The 17514-nt window shown below is 40.6% G+C and overlaps 5 protein-coding genes and 1 long non-coding RNA gene across 6 annotated transcripts; 2 read left to right on the top strand and 4 right to left on the bottom strand.

Annotated features, from left to right (window-relative positions):
- Positions 1-161: 161 nt before the first annotated feature.
- Positions 162-746, bottom strand: LOC106296757. The gene is made up of 3 exons (XR_001261283.1): positions 579-746; positions 287-479; positions 162-212 (listed from the first exon to the last, which is right to left on the bottom strand). It is a non-coding gene; the product is annotated as an uncharacterized LOC106296757 (long non-coding RNA).
- Positions 747-926: 180 nt separating this feature from the next.
- Positions 927-2663, bottom strand: LOC106343036. The gene is made up of 4 exons (XM_013782147.1): positions 2493-2663; positions 2305-2406; positions 1550-1764; positions 927-1424 (listed from the first exon to the last, which is right to left on the bottom strand). Exons 2-4 carry the CDS (start codon positions 2392-2394, stop codon positions 1142-1144), a joined length of 588 nt encoding a protein of 195 aa, XP_013637601.1. The 5' UTR covers positions 2395-2406; positions 2493-2663; the 3' UTR covers positions 927-1141.
- A 2897-nt stretch (positions 2664-5560) lies between these two features.
- Positions 5561-7851, top strand: LOC106318292 (glucan endo-1,3-beta-glucosidase 5). The gene is made up of 2 exons (XM_013756205.1): positions 5561-6252; positions 6636-7851. The coding sequence occupies exons 1-2, from the start codon at positions 5909-5911 to the stop codon at positions 7741-7743; spliced, it is 1452 nt and encodes a 483-aa protein (XP_013611659.1). The 5' UTR covers positions 5561-5908; the 3' UTR covers positions 7744-7851.
- A 1415-nt stretch (positions 7852-9266) lies between these two features.
- Positions 9267-11587, bottom strand: LOC106314779 (serine/threonine-protein kinase HT1-like). Its single transcript, XM_013752601.1, has 3 exons — positions 11343-11587; positions 9932-10888; positions 9267-9852 (listed from the first exon to the last, which is right to left on the bottom strand). The coding sequence occupies exons 2-3, from the start codon at positions 10831-10833 to the stop codon at positions 9513-9515; spliced, it is 1242 nt and encodes a 413-aa protein (XP_013608055.1). The 5' UTR covers positions 10834-10888; positions 11343-11587; the 3' UTR covers positions 9267-9512.
- Positions 11588-11937: 350 nt separating this feature from the next.
- On the top strand, positions 11938-14660 carry LOC106305068 (aspartate--tRNA ligase 2, cytoplasmic). Its single transcript, XM_013741450.1, has 9 exons — positions 11938-12532; positions 12598-12696; positions 12774-12881; positions 13090-13380; positions 13464-13574; positions 13666-13719; positions 13811-14006; positions 14129-14243; positions 14331-14660. Exons 1-9 carry the CDS (start codon positions 11984-11986, stop codon positions 14455-14457), a joined length of 1650 nt encoding a protein of 549 aa, XP_013596904.1. The 5' UTR covers positions 11938-11983; the 3' UTR covers positions 14458-14660.
- Positions 14661-14874: 214 nt separating this feature from the next.
- On the bottom strand, positions 14875-17497 carry LOC106305057 (calcium homeostasis endoplasmic reticulum protein). Its single transcript, XM_013741441.1, has 4 exons — positions 17393-17497; positions 16243-17195; positions 15847-16118; positions 14875-15725 (listed from the first exon to the last, which is right to left on the bottom strand). Exons 2-4 carry the CDS (start codon positions 17193-17195, stop codon positions 15061-15063), a joined length of 1890 nt encoding a protein of 629 aa, XP_013596895.1. The 5' UTR covers positions 17393-17497; the 3' UTR covers positions 14875-15060.
- Between the last annotated feature and the right edge of the window lie 17 nt (positions 17498-17514).

Below are 17514 nucleotides of genomic sequence, written 5' to 3'. Positions count from 1 at the left end.
TTCTTGTTTGCTTAGATTAGGAAGGTTTGTGTATTCTTGGTGTTATAAGTCTCTAGTTCTCTGTGGATTCGATCCTAAAATGCTACAATGACATACCATTCGATTGTGGTATTGTTGGCACATTAGGTTAATTGGTGTGTGCTTAAACGCGTAATCACACATCTAGCATAATTAGCACACGAGGTCCCTTTAGGAGTAGGAAGAAGACACGCCTGCAACAGAAAAACAAACATTAGCTAAACGATATTTCTCTTCACCAACTTCAATATATGGAGTCATAAAGCACCTGTATGTGTAGCCCACGCTATCTCTTGCTTCAATGTGGTTTCAGAATCCATTAGCAACACAAGAAATAGCTAGAAGCAATCATACCGACAACATGGCTGCTCCACTGAGAAGGCGACAAGACCAAGTCAGAGCCAGAGACTGGAAGAACCTGAGTTTCCGAACCGTTTCCTTCAACTAAGCTCGGTCTGTATCTTGAGTAAATAACATTACACAAAGAGCGAAAGGAAACTATTTTAGAGATGGGAAGTAAATATCAGAAAAGGGAGTGAGAAGCGATATAGGAAACGAACCAGAGGAGCAAGGACATAGTCAAAGCCGCCGGTGGAGATGTGTAAGGAGAGAAGAGAAGGAACATCGTCGGAGAAGTCAGTCTCAACGCCGCAGTATCTGGACTCGCTTCTCTCCCATCCTCCTCTCTCTCCGAGCGGCATCTCTTCCCTCTCTTTCCAACGATCACGGTAAAAGGGATTTTTTTGAAGGGTTTAAATTTACTAGGCTTTTATCGGGCTTTCTATTGGGCTTTATTTAAACCTTTGATTGGTTATCGAGATGGCATAATACACGGCGTAGATGAATTTCTCAAGGGGTTTTGATCCAAGCATTAGATTTATGATTTTTAACAATAAGATTATAAGAGATCAAACCAAATCAAAAGATTTACTAAATCAAGAATCTGACATATACAACTTTGAGAATCATTGTGCAGTAAGCTGCTCAGAGACAATTTATAGCATCTTTAAAATCAAATATATGTAGAAGAAACTATTTGTAATTTTCCTAATCAAACAAGCAGTAGAATAAAAACACTTTTAAGTACAACTCCAATACCAGTAAGCAGATGCAGATTATTCACTCAAGCATCAATCTTGAGATTCACATCCCTGGAGGAAGAGTTCCCATCGCCGTTTCTGTTATCAGCTTCATCAAAATGGTCTTCACGGGCGTTATCAGCGAGCATCAGAGCGACCAACCAGAAAAGACACGAGTCCAATGACACAAAGGCGCCTCCACCAAGGAGACCGGTCTTAGCCGTGGGGCAGCTGGTCTCTAAGTTCCGGTGTACATTACGGGTCAAGTGAAGTTGCTCTGTAATGGTTGGCCATAGCAACAGAGACAAAGCTAGTCCAGATGTTATCCTACAAGACCAAAACCATAGGCAACAAACAGCTCTATTAATACTACCACACAGCAATGAACTGGGGTTAAGATATGTATTGCTGAAAGTAGGATCGAGATTTAAAAAAGGAGAAAAAATGCTTACAAGGCAATGTTAAAGAAGACAGAGAAGCTGGTGCTTTTGAACAGGACAGAGTTGGGAACAGACCTTCCCTTGTAAGAGATGAACAGGGATTTGTATCCAGCAACGGTGCAGGCAAGGAGAAAGGCAGCAGAAAGGTAACCCAAGGCAACAGTTGGATCAGATGGGTATTTGCAGATAACTACACCCTTTCCGTTTATTGGAGTCCCAGACGCAGGCTAAGCAAAAAAAAAAAAACAAACAAATCTCATAATCAGAGAACAATTACAAAAGAGAAAGCCTAGAGAGATCAGTGACGGTCAAACAATTGTGTAGAAAGAAAAAAATGTAGATTTCGGTATGGTTTCAGCAGAGTATCCAAAAACTAAGATGAAACAATTGGCTTCTCTATCATTAGGTATATTGTTAGGGAGCTGTGAAATATTATCACTGTTTTAATGCTATGTTAGTAAAATCAAATCTGACATCTTCTATTAAGCAAGAGGAGCAATAGATAGCACAAACAACAACGAGAAGCATTCTAAACAAACAGGAAATAAAAATAGTTTCTCCATGGTTAGATATATAATTATGAAGCTGTAACAAGTGTACTTGCTCGTGATCACTGTTTGATACATATGACTCAATACAATTACGGAGTGAGATTAATGTGATACGAACAAATATAACTTGCGATATTCAGCAACATTCAATTTTTTTTTCTGAGAAAAGACTAGCAGATAATAATGAAAAGGAGAAGACTTTGAGATATTATATACCTTCTTGTTCTCAGCGATGACTCCAAGAATAAACGACAAGAAGCCAAACAAAGACACGATCAACGACATCTGTTTCATAGTTACCGCCATCTTTTTCTTCTCCTAATGTATCGGATCACAAAGATATAAAATATTCCCCAAACAAACAAAAAAACGCACAGGGAAAATTTACGACAAAGAACACTTACAGACACGACGAATCTTGAGATCGGAGGATGTGGTTTGGTTTGATTGTGATTTGGGAGAAGATGGTGTTGATGATAACTTGTCAAGTTGCACTGAGAATTCGGATGAATCCCTCAAAAGGCTCCGCGTTCACGAGTGTCAGAAAGATTCTTGTTGACCTTTTTATTTCTTTATTTATTATTAAGGCAGATTATAGCGAAAAGATTCGATATTTATCTACATCTATTTCATTATAATCAGTCCAAAAATGCAAAGAAGCCCATTTTCATATATATTTCAACAAGTCAGATCGTCAAATTTAGGCCCAATTAGAGACCCAATGGGTCAATCAAGAGGAAGTTGTTAACGCGCTTGAGCAAAAATTCGCGGGAACATCAACGATCGACCTCCGGGGTAACTAACGTCTTGAGCGAAGATCTCGGGACGATACGGGAGCTGAAATCTGCTATCAAAAGAAAGAAAAAATCTTACTCCTGTCGTTTTCTTATCTACAAGATCATCTCTATTTCATTCATTGTTATTATATTTGCATTTAGACACAAGTAACACCATTGTTGTTTTTGAGATATAACTATGTATCTCTTTCTTATAATGGATCGTCGACGTTTGTATTTCTGACATCCCAAAAAGAGCAACTTGTGTTTTACATACAAGAAAATATATTTAACATCACTATATATATCAAGAAAAGGGAACCAGGATCGTTGGATGCCTTATCCGATCCTTAATTACACACAAAAAAAGTAACAATTCACCGACCAGAATTGGCCACCACACGGTTGACTACCAGTGGATGCTATCTCTCTCTCTCTACACTACCCGATCGACCTTTTTACTTGTCCCTTATCACTTGCCTTTTTCATCTGAATCATTATTTCGTTTTTACTTTTTAGTGATGCTTTAATCCTGCACAATCAAAACAAACCAAACCAACCGGTCACTTTATATTTTCACTCTTGATTACGAGTACGATTATTTTTAAAAATGGGCTTTTGTTGTCCCCCGGAAAAGATGACAGCTCTTTTGCTCTCTCTCGCAAGATTGCAAAAGTAGTTTGTATAACCTACGATTGAGTGGATTAAAATGATTTTGGTTTGACTTAAATTGTTTTTGGCTTGGTTAAACCAATCAAATTAAAAGATAGATACTATAAAGCATATATATATTTCGGAGCTTTCTTAATCATACCGTGTGGCGCAGTTTGAATCTCGCTATCCAAAAGTCGAACCGGCTTTTCAGTTTCACACCAGTTTCTCTCTCACCAATCGACCGACGTTTGATGTGATGCTTTATATCATTCATTCACTTGTTCCACATCAGACTATCCAAACAAAATAATGCGAACTTATAAATAATATTTGTCTTCTTTACAAGTATTGTGTTGTTTTCGCTTATTGATTAAGCTATGGAACTGAGTAGGGTTTTCTAGCTCACACGTGTAAGAGTTGTCCCTTGAAAGTATTACTTTTGATGACTGATATTGTGGTTGAGAATGAAGAACGTCGGTGAACATATATGTCCACCACTGAATAATCTAAATACATTGCATAGTTCTTCCATTTATAAAACGTCGAAAAGTATTTATTGCCTTCTTGACTTGTTATAATGGTTCTCTTAAAAAACAAAATGGATGTCTAAGTAGTTTTAGATTTGTTGTTCAATGTTGCAATATTTCACAACACCTGAACCACTAAAATAAACCTTATACATTTTCTCCTTGAAATTGCATTTAAAGAAAAAGAAGAAAAATGAAAAAATTAGATCATCATATTTCATGGTCTTATATGCATGTCCTTTATATTGTTTTAGCTCTCATGTCAATTTAGATATGAACTTCCTAAATAATATTAAATATAAATATCGGGGTGCTGGTTTGCAACTTCGAATCAACTTAATTCTAGTTAGGATTGAGTTACCATGTGTTGTTGAACCTAATACCATCATATTAGTTTTTTATGAGTTTTCAAAATCAATCTAAAGTTAGTGAAATTCTTATATAGAGTACTTTAGGTTTCATTTACACCTCCCACATGAGATTCTTTCTTTATATACATATGTTTTGCAATGTCTTATTTCTCAGAAAGCAAAAGTAAGGTTTGCAACTTCACTCTAAAAATATTGAATGGGCCGAGAAATGGGCTCAATAATAATATAAGGAGGAAAAAACGAGAGCCGCTTGAATGAGAAGAATAAATGTTCCTTCACCAACCGTACCTGCCGACCTCTTTCATTTCTCTGTTCCACAAAGAAAATATTTTTTTTTTCAGATACTATCATTCAACTTTAGTTCCAGGGAGCATCACGTAACACTGCTCCTCAATCTTTTAAAGATTCTTTTTTCTTCTTTCGCCTTACACCTCTGCTTGACCTCATCCACATGCCCTTGCCTCACATCAAACACAATCTTATTTAGCAGTAGCTAAATCTAACACAGACAAAAATACAACCAATACTCTTTAAAAATAATACTATTAAAATTTAGTATAAAGCATCAAATTTAACTGTATTAGAGCATCTCCAATCCATCTCTATAATAGAGATCTCTAACATAGAGGAAAATATAAATGGTGTTTTTGCTCCAATATGTTCCTCTATAATAAAGTAATGCTATATTTACCTCTATAAATAAAATAATGTTATTTTTTCTCCTAAATATAGAAAAAAAATAGCATTCCTCTATTTATAGAGGCAAATATAGCATTCCTCTATTATAGAGGAACACATTAGAGCAAAAACACCATCTCTATTTTTGTTTTTATTTTAGAGATCTCTATTACAGAGATGAGTTAGAGATGGTCTTATATAATATACTTTCCAGTCTATCAAATTTGGTACTATATAAAAATAAGATCAGTTCAAGTTATTAAAATTAATTGATATACTTTAAGCAAACCAACACCTTAGTGGAAACAAAAACATTAAAACGTTTCTCTTCAAGTTTCTTTTTTTTTTCTTATTTTAAAATTTAACATAATAAACTGCTAATTTAAGATTAGTGTACCAATCCAACACACCTTTCAGACATTGGGACAGACTCCAATAAAAAAGGCATTCTCCTAGCTTTTGTTCGATTTGCGCAACAACAAAAAGAGAGAGAGAGAGAGAGAGAGAGAGAGAGAGAGAGAGAGAGAGAAAACAAAAACATTCTCAAGTATCGTGTACTTCACCGAGTTTCATTTTTAATTTCTTGAAACTTCTTGCTCCTTCTTGTCCAAATCCCACCCTATAGTAGTATTAAAAAGAAAGAAAACAATAATATATCTCAGGTGATTGAAACAGCTAAAAACCAGCTCTGTTCTTCTCTTCAAACTCAAGCTTCCAACTTCACTGATTCATACATCTGAGAGCTCATCTCAATCCAAAAAGTTCAGATTTTTAGCTGTTCTCGAGTGTCTACGTTTTGTCTTTTTATTCCCCGATGTTGTCTAAAAGTGTTGTCGCTGTCTCTTTCCTAATCATTTTACTGTACGGTAACTTGTTCATCGAAGTTGAAGGGATCGGCGTGAACTGGGGCTCGCAGGCGAGTCATCCGCTGCCTCCAGCTACAGTAGTCAGGCTTCTCCGTGAAAACGGAATCCAAAAGGTGAAACTTTTCGAAGCCGACTCTCAGATTCTCAGAGCCTTGAGTCGGTCGGGGATTCAGGTCATGGTCGGAATCCCCAACGACTTGCTCGCTCCTATTGCCGGAAGCGTCGCGGTCGCAGAGAGATGGGTCTCTCAGAACGTCTCTGCACACGTCTCCTCCAACGGCGTCGATATCAGGTTAGTCCTAAAGCTTTAGTCTTTAGAGTTTGATTGTAGTTGATGAGTAAAGATTAAGACTTTGAAGATAATCTTGTTCCTATGCAAATGTAAAGGACTATATTTAGGGGACCATATGCAATTTATTAATGATTCAGTTAAAATTTTGTTTTTATATAAATTTGGTTGTCTAAAATTTTGTTTTTGAGCTATATTTATCTAATTTTCTTCAAATATTTGGGCATCCAAAGATTGAAGTAACAAAAATTTAATTTAATTTTGTTTTTATATGAATTCGGGTGTCTAAAATTCTGTTTTCAGCTATACTTATGTAATTTTCTTCATTCGGCTAGGCCTAAAGATGGAAGTAACAAACTGTTGTGTTGATGTGTGGTAAAACGTAGGTACGTGGCAGTTGGGAATGAGCCTTTCTTGAAGGCATTCAACGGAACATTCGAGGGGATAACACTCCCTGCACTTCAGAACATACAATCAGCTCTCATCAAAGCCGGTTTAGCCTCCCAGGTGAAAGTCACAGTCCCTCTCAACGCTGACGTGTACGAAAACGCGTCTAATCTACCTTCAGACGGAGACTTCAGAGCCGAGATACGCGACCTCATGATCAGCATAATCAAGTTCCTAAGCGACAACCAAGCTCCCTTCACTATCAACATCTACCCTTTCATCAGCCTCTACAACGACCCTCATTTCCCCGTGGAGTTCGCCTTCTTCGACGGAACAGACTCTCCTGTTAATGATAACGGGAGAATCTACGACAACGTCCTCGACGCGAACTACGATACATTAGTCTGGTCTTTACAGAAGAACGGGTTTGGTAACATGTCCATCATCGTCGGGGAAGTCGGGTGGCCCACGGATGGTGACAAGAACGCGAACATGCAGTACGCGAGGCGGTATAACCAAGGGTTCATGAACCGTCAGAAGGCGGGGAGAGGGACGCCTATGAGACCTGGTCCTATGGACGCTTACTTGTTTAGCCTTATCGACGAAGATGCTAAGAGCATTCAGCCGGGGAACTTTGAGAGACACTGGGGGATTTTTTATATTGATGGGCAGCCTAAGTATCAGCTGAGTCTTGGTAACGGTAACGGTCTGGTTCCGGCTAAAGGTGTGCGTCATATGGCGAAGAAATGGTGTGTTCTCGCGCCTTCGGCTAATCTACAAGATCCTCAGCTTGGACCGAGCGTGAGTTACGCTTGTGATCATGCTGATTGCACTAGTCTTGGGTATGGTTCGTCTTGTGGGAACTTGAATCTAGCGCAGAATGTTTCGTATGCGTTTAATAGTTATTATCAGGTGAGTGATCAGCTGGATAGTGCGTGTAAGTTCCCTGGTTTGTCTGTGATCACTACGAATGATCCTTCTGTTGGGAGTTGTAAGTTTAAGATAATGATTAAGTCGGATTCTTCAGGTGGTGAAGCGAGTGCCAGGATGACAAGATCAGTGGCGGTGTTGCTACTCTTGTCAGTGTGTCTGTATATTGTTCTGTGAATACTCTGAAGAAAGAAAGTTTGATGGTTTTGATTATTTCCTTTTCTTTTCTTTGGATAAGTTTGGTGTTTATTGATAAACTAAATAATAATAATTGAGATTTATGTATTGCTTACCTGTTTGATCTCTTATTCCTTGAGAGCTGATTTGGTGCTCACCATCTCTACTTTGCTTCTCCTGTGTGTACTAATTAAAGCTCATAATGGAGAAGGTTTTCTGCGAAAGAGGCTTCAGGGCTATGAAACAATCTGTTAAGGTTGGTTGATAAACAATTCTTCTTTATTACTGAACGAGAGACGAGTTACAGACGCTGAACCAAAAGAAGTACAAAACCAAAATAACCAATCATAGTTATCCCTAGAAGTCCCAAACAACCAAAAGCACCCAGACCCCAGACCACTTTCCCACCCTTTCTGTTTATAGTTTGTATCTACATACTTCTTTTTTTTTTCTGAGCAAATATCTACCTACATACTTCAAATGTCTGATTACAATTATAATACAACAAAAAACAACTATAATACAACAAGACTCCTGCCTTCATAATTATCTTGGTTATAGTTAGTGAGACAAATAAATGATGAGAAGTTAATAAATGAAAACTTGGTGAGGAGCTCCTATGCCATAAGCCATTGAAAAATCTTGGGTAAAGACATTGCAGAATTCACTTTAGTGTGGTGAAGTGTTCACAGGTCAATAATGTTTTTACCCCTGACTGAAGAAGGCTTCGTTTCGTTCAGTTAATATTAATGTTCAGTCTGGTAGACAAAAGAAAGAAAAAGAAGTAGAAAATGGACAGAGTATCTGCTGTGCAGGGCTTGCGATGTAATACATTATACAAGACTTATAAAAAATGAAGGAAACATCAAAAGTTGCCCATTATGAGTGGTCCCGAATCTTCTAAAAGACGAAGTTGATGCTTTTGATTTTATATCTGCCTAAAAATAGTAGATGTGTATACTTTCCACAATAATCTAAAGGATAACTTCTTTTTTTGCATATCAAACTGCAGCAATGTACCTGTCTAATAGGCTCTGTACTTGCAGGTCAATCTTACAAACATCAACCGCTGAGCATAGTGATATGCGATGGGCTTTAGAGAACTCAGAGTTGGCATAAACCCCAGTTGAGAATAATTTGTGTGAAACTTGACCATGAATTCACTTTCTCACATAAGATTATGAAAACCACACCTAGGGAACTTTGTATTCTTTACATTAGATCAAGAAGAAATGTTTTCCTTAGCCAGGTTGTACGAGATTGGCAGACGGAGACCAACAGATGATGATTCTGATCATGTGATGATGGTGAGACAGAGCATGCTAAGTCACTTTGTATCGAGTTTATTTGATGATCAGTATTTAAGAAGAGAAACATATTCTCATAATCATGATTTCTCATGTCATACTTAGTGAGATGCTACTGATACACGAATTTAAAAAGGAGAGCGAGATAGAATAAGGCATGCATCATCATCAGATTCATCACACATCAAATGCTCTTCTGTCCACAGTAGAAGACGATGAATTCAAGGAAAACTAAACCAAACACTTCAGACAGTCGTCGCAGTACATCCTTTTTCTTACTTCATACAAAAGTATTAGTGGTCTAAAATGGTTGGGTTACTTCTCCTATCATTTGGAAAAGAGATACAAACAGGATATTAAATATCAACACACACACAAACTTACATATATATCTAAATCCATTTCTTGCTTCCTCTGTTTTCTTCTTTTTATGCCCTCTCTCTCTTACTTTCACACAACAGATCAGTCGATTGTCATTGGTTGCGTCATGCAACACCTGAAACGGGCTTTCCGCACAGTCGTCATTACCTCTGTTTCGGCCCCCTCAAGAAGACTGACAACCTCTGCGAAACAAGGACGGACTTCAGGGTCCGCATCCCAGCAACGCGTCATGATCTCGCCAAGCACAGGGAGACAATCCGCTGGAACCGTTGGACGCACTCCTCTGTTCACCACCGCGAAAGCAGCTTGAACCGCCGTCATGTTCTGGAACGGTAGAAGGCCCGTTATCAACTCCCACAGCACGATTCCAAAACTATAGACGTCTACTTTCTGAGTGTAGGGTCTATGCTGAATCATCTCTCTGCATCATCAATCCACAAACAAGACTTTAGTCACTTGCAGAGACTTAAGGTTATAAAGGACAATAATATTCAACTTACGGGGCCATCCATCTGTAAGTTCCTGTCTCTGGAGTCATCCCTTCGGTTTGAACTTCGATTCTCGCAACGCCAAAGTCAGCAATCTTGATGGACCGATCAGCTGATATGAGGAGGTTATCTGACTTCAGATCCCTGTGTATGAAGTTCCTCTCATGGACATAAGCCATCCCTCTAGCAACATCCAACGCTTGCTTAACAGCCAACTTCAACGGCACAGCTCGGTTCTGTCTCTTGGTCAAAAACTGTCTCACCGAACCTCCTTTTGCATATTCAGTCACTATGCACCACACCATCGGCTTAATGCATGCGCCGATAAACCTGACGATGTTGGGGTGCTTCAAATACGAGAGCATAGAGACCTCCTGCTGAAACTGCTGTTCGAGAGCTTGTGCCTTCTCCGGACTATTCTCTGGCCTCTCGAGTATCTTGATGGCTACGTCTTCCCCGTTGTAAGTCCCTCTGTACAACTTACCAAACGCTCCTTGAGCGAAAGCGGGTCCCATGTGAAGCTTCCTCAGATCTATCGTCCACTCTTCGTAGTTTGCGAGTCCCTGGGTTGGGTAGCTACTATCCATCAACGCTTGTGCTAAGGCGTCGTCGTTGAGCGCGTGCGTAACTCTTCCGGGGCGGAAGACGCTTTGTCCAACGGAGAGAGAGTAGGGATGGCGCATAGGCTTTAAACCGGGGTTGCCAATAAGAGCGTCGCTTGAACCGACGCTGCTGTTATCCACAGACATGGAGACGGAGCCTCCGGCGTTACTTGTTTGCATACTGTCTGTGGACATGTTTGTACCTTCTTCTTCGCCTAGCTTTTGGTAAAAGTCTTGGGTGAATGGGTAGTAGTTGTGGTCGTTGTTGTGATGGCCAGCGGCGAGCACATCGAATCTTGGTCCCTCAAGCATCGTTTCTAATGACGTGGTACACGTGTTATTGTCTTTCAATCACTCCAACATACACCTGAAACAAACAAATAAACAATGAACAAACAAAGCTAATGAGGAACACAATACTTCCTACCATCACTATCAAAAAGAAAGGTCTTTTATTTCATTGCAGTAACTAACATAACGTTGTGAAAGCAGAGCAAGAAGAAGCTAGAAGAAACGAAAGATCATGTTGTCCTAAACCTGTATCGAGACTAAGGTTGCTCTAACACACCATATTCTCCCTAAAATAGAAACAAAAGAATGAAACTTTTCGGGAATTAAGTTGGAACCAGATCCTTGATTCTCTCAGCTCTCGTAGTTTCTAAAGGAAATAAGCAAAGTAATATAAAGTATCAAACTTTCAATTCAAAGAAAACACGCGAACAAATGAGGTCCACAAAAGAAATTTCATTTTCCCACAAACTCAAACACAGATCCAATGATACCATGAGGGAATAAGCTGGAGGAAGGAATCATGGTTTTACCTAGAGCTTCATAGGACCTCAAAACCAGTAGATTTGAGCTGGAAGAAACACGAATCCCTTGACTTCGGATAAGTATTGAGCTGATCAAGAGATATCAGAACCTAACCCGGAGGAATCAACTCGGAATCACAGAACCTTACTTCCGATCAATTTCAGAGCTAGCGAGGCGGAGGAGGAGAGATGAGTCAGTCGTCGTTGCTTCCCCTTTACTTTAGTCTCCGTCGTTCTTTGCTGTCAAATTCGTTTCTTTATTTATTGGAACAGCTTCCCCGACCCACACTCTCTCTTAGAGAAGCTGCTTCACACGCGCTTTAGCATCTGGACACGTGTCCCATCACCTTGTCATTTCGCAGGGGATGATTCGTCGTCGTATGAGGCGGCGCGTAAGTAGCTTTAAAGTTACGAGCAACAGTCTTTTCTCTCCTTCACGCTTTGTCTCCTTCTGTAATATTTACTTTCCCTTTTCTCGGGCTTTTATATCAAAAACCTTTTCTCGGGCTTTTATATCAAAAACCCAAATGGGCCTAATTTAGCCAGGCCCAACCCAACATGAAATTAAACTAACAACTCGTATCGCGTAGGGTTTTCCACATTTCTCATTCCACCTCGTGAAAAACCTATCGATTTGAGCTATCACCATCATGTCATCGGAGCCGGAGATTCAACCGCCATCCACCGAGACACCGGACGAATCCGGAGAGAAGATCAGCAAGAAAGCCGCCAAGAAGGAAGCCGCGAAGCTCGAGAAGATGCGCCGCCGCCAGGAGCAAGAAGAAGCCGCTCGCAAGACCGCTTCTCTTTCCCTCGAGGATGAATCGTCTTCCAGAAACTACGGCGACGTCACCCTCACCGAGTTGCAGTCCACGGCCGATCCCAAAGCCGGGAAGTGGAGAGAGGCTGTCGAGGGGAAGGAGTGGACTAACGTGAGCGAGCTGGTGGAGGAGATCGCTGGATCAGAGGTTCTGATCAGGGGCCGTGTGCACACGAATCGTCCGGTTTCTAGCAAGTTGGGGTTTGTGATCTTGAGGCAGAGTGGATTCACGGTTCAGTGTGTGGTTACTGAGTCCAAGGAGAGGAATGTGAGTGTCAACATGGTTAAGTTCCTTAAGCAGCTGAGTGGCGAATCCTTTGTTGATGTCATTGGTGTTGTCGTTCTCCCCAAGGAACCTCTGACGGGAACCACGCAGCAGGTACCTATTTGTTTTATTAGTTCATTGTGATATCAAAAGACGTTAACTTTAAATGTTATTGGTAGGTTGAGATACAAGTGAGGAAAGTGTACTGCGTCAACAGTGCCTTGCAGAAGTTACCACTTAATGTTGAGGACGCTGCCCGGAGTGAAGCAGACATTCAGGTAGCGTAATGATGTTGTGGAGATTAGTTGTGTTATTCTGAATGCTTTAAGAGTTGTTGTTTCTATGATTGTTGCAGGCAGGGAAACCTGGTGCCAATCAGGATACACGTTTGAACAATAGAGTGATCGACCTCAGGACACCGGCTAATCAAGCTATCTTCCGCATTCAGTGCCATGTCCAAATTGTAAGCCATCTTCTATAAGGATTTGTTTGATATGCAAGAGGATTAGGGTTTTTATCATTTGTATTATTAGTGTATGCATCAAGACTAGGATAGAGTTTTCATTGAACATGTGTTATCAGAACTGTGCTAATAATAATCCTGGTCCTTCCATGATTTATTTGCTTTCTTCTATGTTGCTTTTGTTGAACATGCGTGATATTTTTTGCAGGCATTCAGAGAATTCTTACTATCTAAGGGTTTTCTTGAAATCCACACACCGAAATTGATTGCTGGTAGTAGTGAAGGTGGTGCTGCTGTATTTAGGTTGGAGTACAAAGGGCAGCCTGCTTGTCTAGCTCAGTCTCCTCAGCTTCATAAGCAGATGGCAATATGTGGTGACTTGGAACGTGTCTTTGAGGTTGGTGCTGTTTACAGAGCAGAAGATTCGTTCACTCATAGACATCTGTGTGAATTTATTGGTCTTGATGTTGAGATGGCGATTCACAAGCACTATTCTGAGGTAAGTTTGTGCTGTTTGTAATATGATTTCCTCTCAAGTATATATGTTCTGCCACTGGTGCTTAATACTTGGTGTCTGTGCAGGTAATGGATATTGTGGGCGAGTTGTTTCCGTTCATATTCACTAAATTAGAGGAGAGGTGCTCAAAGGAACTTGAAGCTATTAGAAAGCAATACCCTTTTCAGCCGTTGAAGGTAACCATACAATAGAAGCAAGTAATATCTGGAAGCTGAGTTTTTCTTTTTGTATATTATTGTATTCTGATGACTTGCACTAAACTTGCAGTTTCTTCCAAAAACATTGACTATACCCTTTGCAGAAGGGATTCAAATGCTGAAGGTAAGACTTGTCTTTTTGCATTTGACTTGATGAGTTATTTGAATGGAATGTTAGTAACAATTGGTTTTCTTGAATTTTAATGTGTTTACAGGAAGCTGGTGTCGAGGCTGATCCTCTTGGAGATCTAAATACAGAAGTTGAGAGAAAGCTTGGCCAGCTCGTTCTGGAGAAGTACAATACGGAGTTCTACATCCTGCATCGCTATCCTTCGGCGGTTAGGCCATTCTACACTATGCCCTGTGCGGACGATTCTAACTACAGCAACTCATTCGATGTCTTCATAAGAGGTGCATCTTTGAGTTTTCTGTTTCTATCTTATGTGTTTCCTCGCCGATTAAGTAGTCTTCTTAGTTCTCACCAACTAAGATACCACACATTCTAATACTTATGTTTGTGGTTTCTGTCCTAGGTGAGGAAATCATATCCGGAGCTCAACGTGTCCATGACCCAGAACTCTTGAAGGAACAGGCAATACGATTTGGGATTGATGTCGATACAATAAAAACATACATCGATTCATTCAGGTAATAAATAAACCACAAACTGAGCCAGTTTGGTTTCTAGCATTGGTTATCAGAGTTGACGGTGGCTACAAATAATAATGTTTACAGGTACGGTGCACCACCTCACGGTGGATTCGGTGTGGGGCTGGAGCGAGTGGTTATGCTCTTCTGTGGCCTCAACAACATCCGCAAAACATCTCTCTTCCCTCGTGACCCCCTAAGGCTCGCTCCTTAATATCTTTCCATCTCAAAGCTAAAGCGTGGACAATTTGCCAGACTCTGCAGATTTTTCTCATATGAATACTATTGAGAGTTTAGTGGATGATATTGTCTTTTACTATCATTCTTGCCCTTTTGTGCAAGTGAATCTTGGTTTACTTCTGTGATACTTGTGTTTCTGTCACATTACCGAGTAATCTAAACCCCTTTTCTTTTTTATCAAGGCTTTGCATTAATCCATAGCAGATGTTCAAGAGCACTAGTATATTTTCAAAGCTGAGTAATATTACATAAGTCATTACATAAGAATGCTGTATATGAGGAAAAAGGATAATAATATGATGTTTTCTTAACTTTTCTGTATTTATCAAGGTTTTGTTTTACCAGTAACAAAAATTCAAAGTATCTGATGTCCTGATGAAAAGATGAAATGTGTTGTCCAAGTTTGGTTTAGTGCAAAAAATTAACTGAATAAATGGATGTGTTGATAAGTCTTTTCCAAAGCTGAGAAGATCATATTTTTGTCACAGTAACAAGAAGACGAGAAGGTTTATTTTCGTAACTCTAAACAGACTGAAGTAGAGAGTAGCCATAAGAAGATGAGAAGTTGAACTGAATCTCATCTGGCTGTAGATCTTGCACTCATGGTTGTGTGATAATTCGTACTTCTGTGTTTCCTGTAAGATGTATAAACATCATCATACTGAGTTGGTTCGTTTGGATCAGCTGTTGCTCCAAGTCCCAATCTCCCGGACGTGCTCTTTTTATCCGTGCTTCCATCCGCATATGTCCCTGTCTCGGGGTCAACCTGTAGATTAGCAGGTGGAGGAATGCATGCACCTCCTTTGCGCACTGGACTGTCCCGCTCGTAATCGTCATAGTCGTCTTGCGATTCAGATCCCATGGGACCTTCACTCGGGTTGACCTCACCTATCTCCTTGAAGAACTTTGATACTCTCTCGAGTACTTGAGACTGAGGTGTAACAGACGGTGGTATGACTGTCGGGATATCAAGAGGGCTTAGTGGGGAGTAAGGCACACCACTTCCGACTTGCATCTTTCTGACCATCCCAGGGATCAGACCAGGAGGAAAAAGAGGATAAGGAGCCTGCTTCTCACCAGCAGGTGGTTGTGTTGGAGGTGGAACTGAGGGTATGGAACCGGGAAAGGCACCAGGAGGAAGCGAATTTGGGATAAACTGTTGAGCTGCGACCGGATTACTAGCCAGATGCTCTAAGTTCATTGTGCTAGGAACATTACTGCTTTGTTGCTGTTGCAGCATTCCTGCAAGTGGATAAAGATAAAAAAAAAACTTGTAGTGTCTGCTCGAATCAATAACTGAATTGAACTTGCATAGGTTGAGTTATGTTTTTTAGTTTCTCTGAGGGAAGAAGAGTAGGAGTACCTGGATGCTGCAATGAGTTTGCTGCTATAATGGGTGAACGAGAAAAGGTATTTGGAGGTGGTCCACTTCTCATCTCTTTATCAAGGGAGGAGATGGTATCTTGATCAAAAACCTCCTTAGAAGCCCAGAACTGCAACAGGTTCTCCAGACGCGACTGGTTTGCTTCCTTGTTATGTGGACAGTGGTAAATCTTTCCCAGCATGGAACCCAAAACAGGTCTGAAAGCAAGGGCTTCGTTGTCAAACTCGTGCAAGTTTGTCCTCCTCTGCAAACTGTGTTAAAAGAATCATAATGTTGCAACACATATATATCAAATGAACCAGAGTTTGAAAGCACAGACTACACAATAAGTCCCTTGAATAATATAAAGAGTAATCAGTGATTTAGTTCAGATACCTGTCAAAGAGAATGTCATTAGCGAGATAAACTATGTGCATCTGCTTCTCAGAATCATCCGTTGCAAAGACCCTGTCTCTAAGCGCCTCTGCCAAAGCTGGAGCAAAGGGAGATCTTTGCATAAACCAAATCTTAGCACTTTTGATAGAATCCTTAGTGCCATTAAGGTTGGCCAACACACTATTCAGCTCCACAGCAACATCAGCAGGGAGTGGACCAGAAAGACCCCTGAAAGCATGAACTGACTGATCAAAATCAGGACGAGCATGAGGCGGTGGCGGCGCAAACGGATGAGGCTGCGGAAGATGATGCTGCTGGTGGTCATGGAACGGTGGGAAAGGAGGTTGGCGAATCGGCTGAACTCCCAAAGCACCAGGACTCATCATGGGATTCGGCGGCGGGTGATGCATCATAGGCATGGAAGGTGACGGAAACTGAGGATCAAAAGGTCCTCCAGGGGGATGATGCATAGAGACAAACTGCTTATGGCGGTAATAACCATGCCCTTCACCGCCAAAGAGAAACGCGTAATCAGGATTATCCTTCTGTCTATCACGCATCATAGCCTCAAACTCAGGACCGTTCTTAACGGAATACTCAACCAGCTTATCGATACGCTTCTGCAGCTCAGGGTCAGCTGGAGGTGGAGGAGGAGGAGCTGAATCAAACGGTCCAGGGAATGGGGGAGGAAGGTGGTGATGATGTGGAGGGTGCTGTTGATTAAACATCTGTGGGTGAGGAGGGTGCTGCTGATGCATAGGATGCTGGTAAGGGAACTGTTGCTGCATAGAAGGATGAGGTGGCATAAAACCAGAAGCGTTCATTGGTGGTGGATACTGTTGATGCTGAGGATGGAATCCAAATTGCTGCTGTTGTTGTTGAAAGTTTGGAACTTGCTGCTGAGCATAAGGCAGCCCAGAAGGTGCAGCGTAATCGTGCTGTCTTCGATCCATCTATAATGCATCGAAAAAACAAAAAGCATCGAAATTTATTTATCATATGAATCAACAAAAAACAGCTTCTTCTACACTTAGCGAATCAGTATCTAAGAGTGAATCGAAGAATCTAACAACAAAGCTACATCGAGTAACGGAAACTGAGATCACGAACAAGAAACAAAACTCGAATTGGAGAGAGCGAGAAACAATACCTAGTTCTTCTATCGCTTGGGGGAAGATGGAGCAGAAGAAGCTAAACTTAGCTGAAGACGAAGAAGAAGAACGAAGGAGGCGAAACAAAACAAACGAATGACAGAGGAGAGAGACCTTATTG

Source organism: Brassica oleracea, chromosome C1 (genome assembly GCF_000695525.1).
Source record: "Brassica oleracea var. oleracea cultivar TO1000 chromosome C1, BOL, whole genome shotgun sequence".
NCBI classification, from domain to species: Eukaryota; Viridiplantae; Streptophyta; class Magnoliopsida; order Brassicales; family Brassicaceae; genus Brassica; species Brassica oleracea.
Note: the sequence above shows the minus strand (reverse complement) of the source record. Positions and strands in the feature narration are given on the sequence as shown.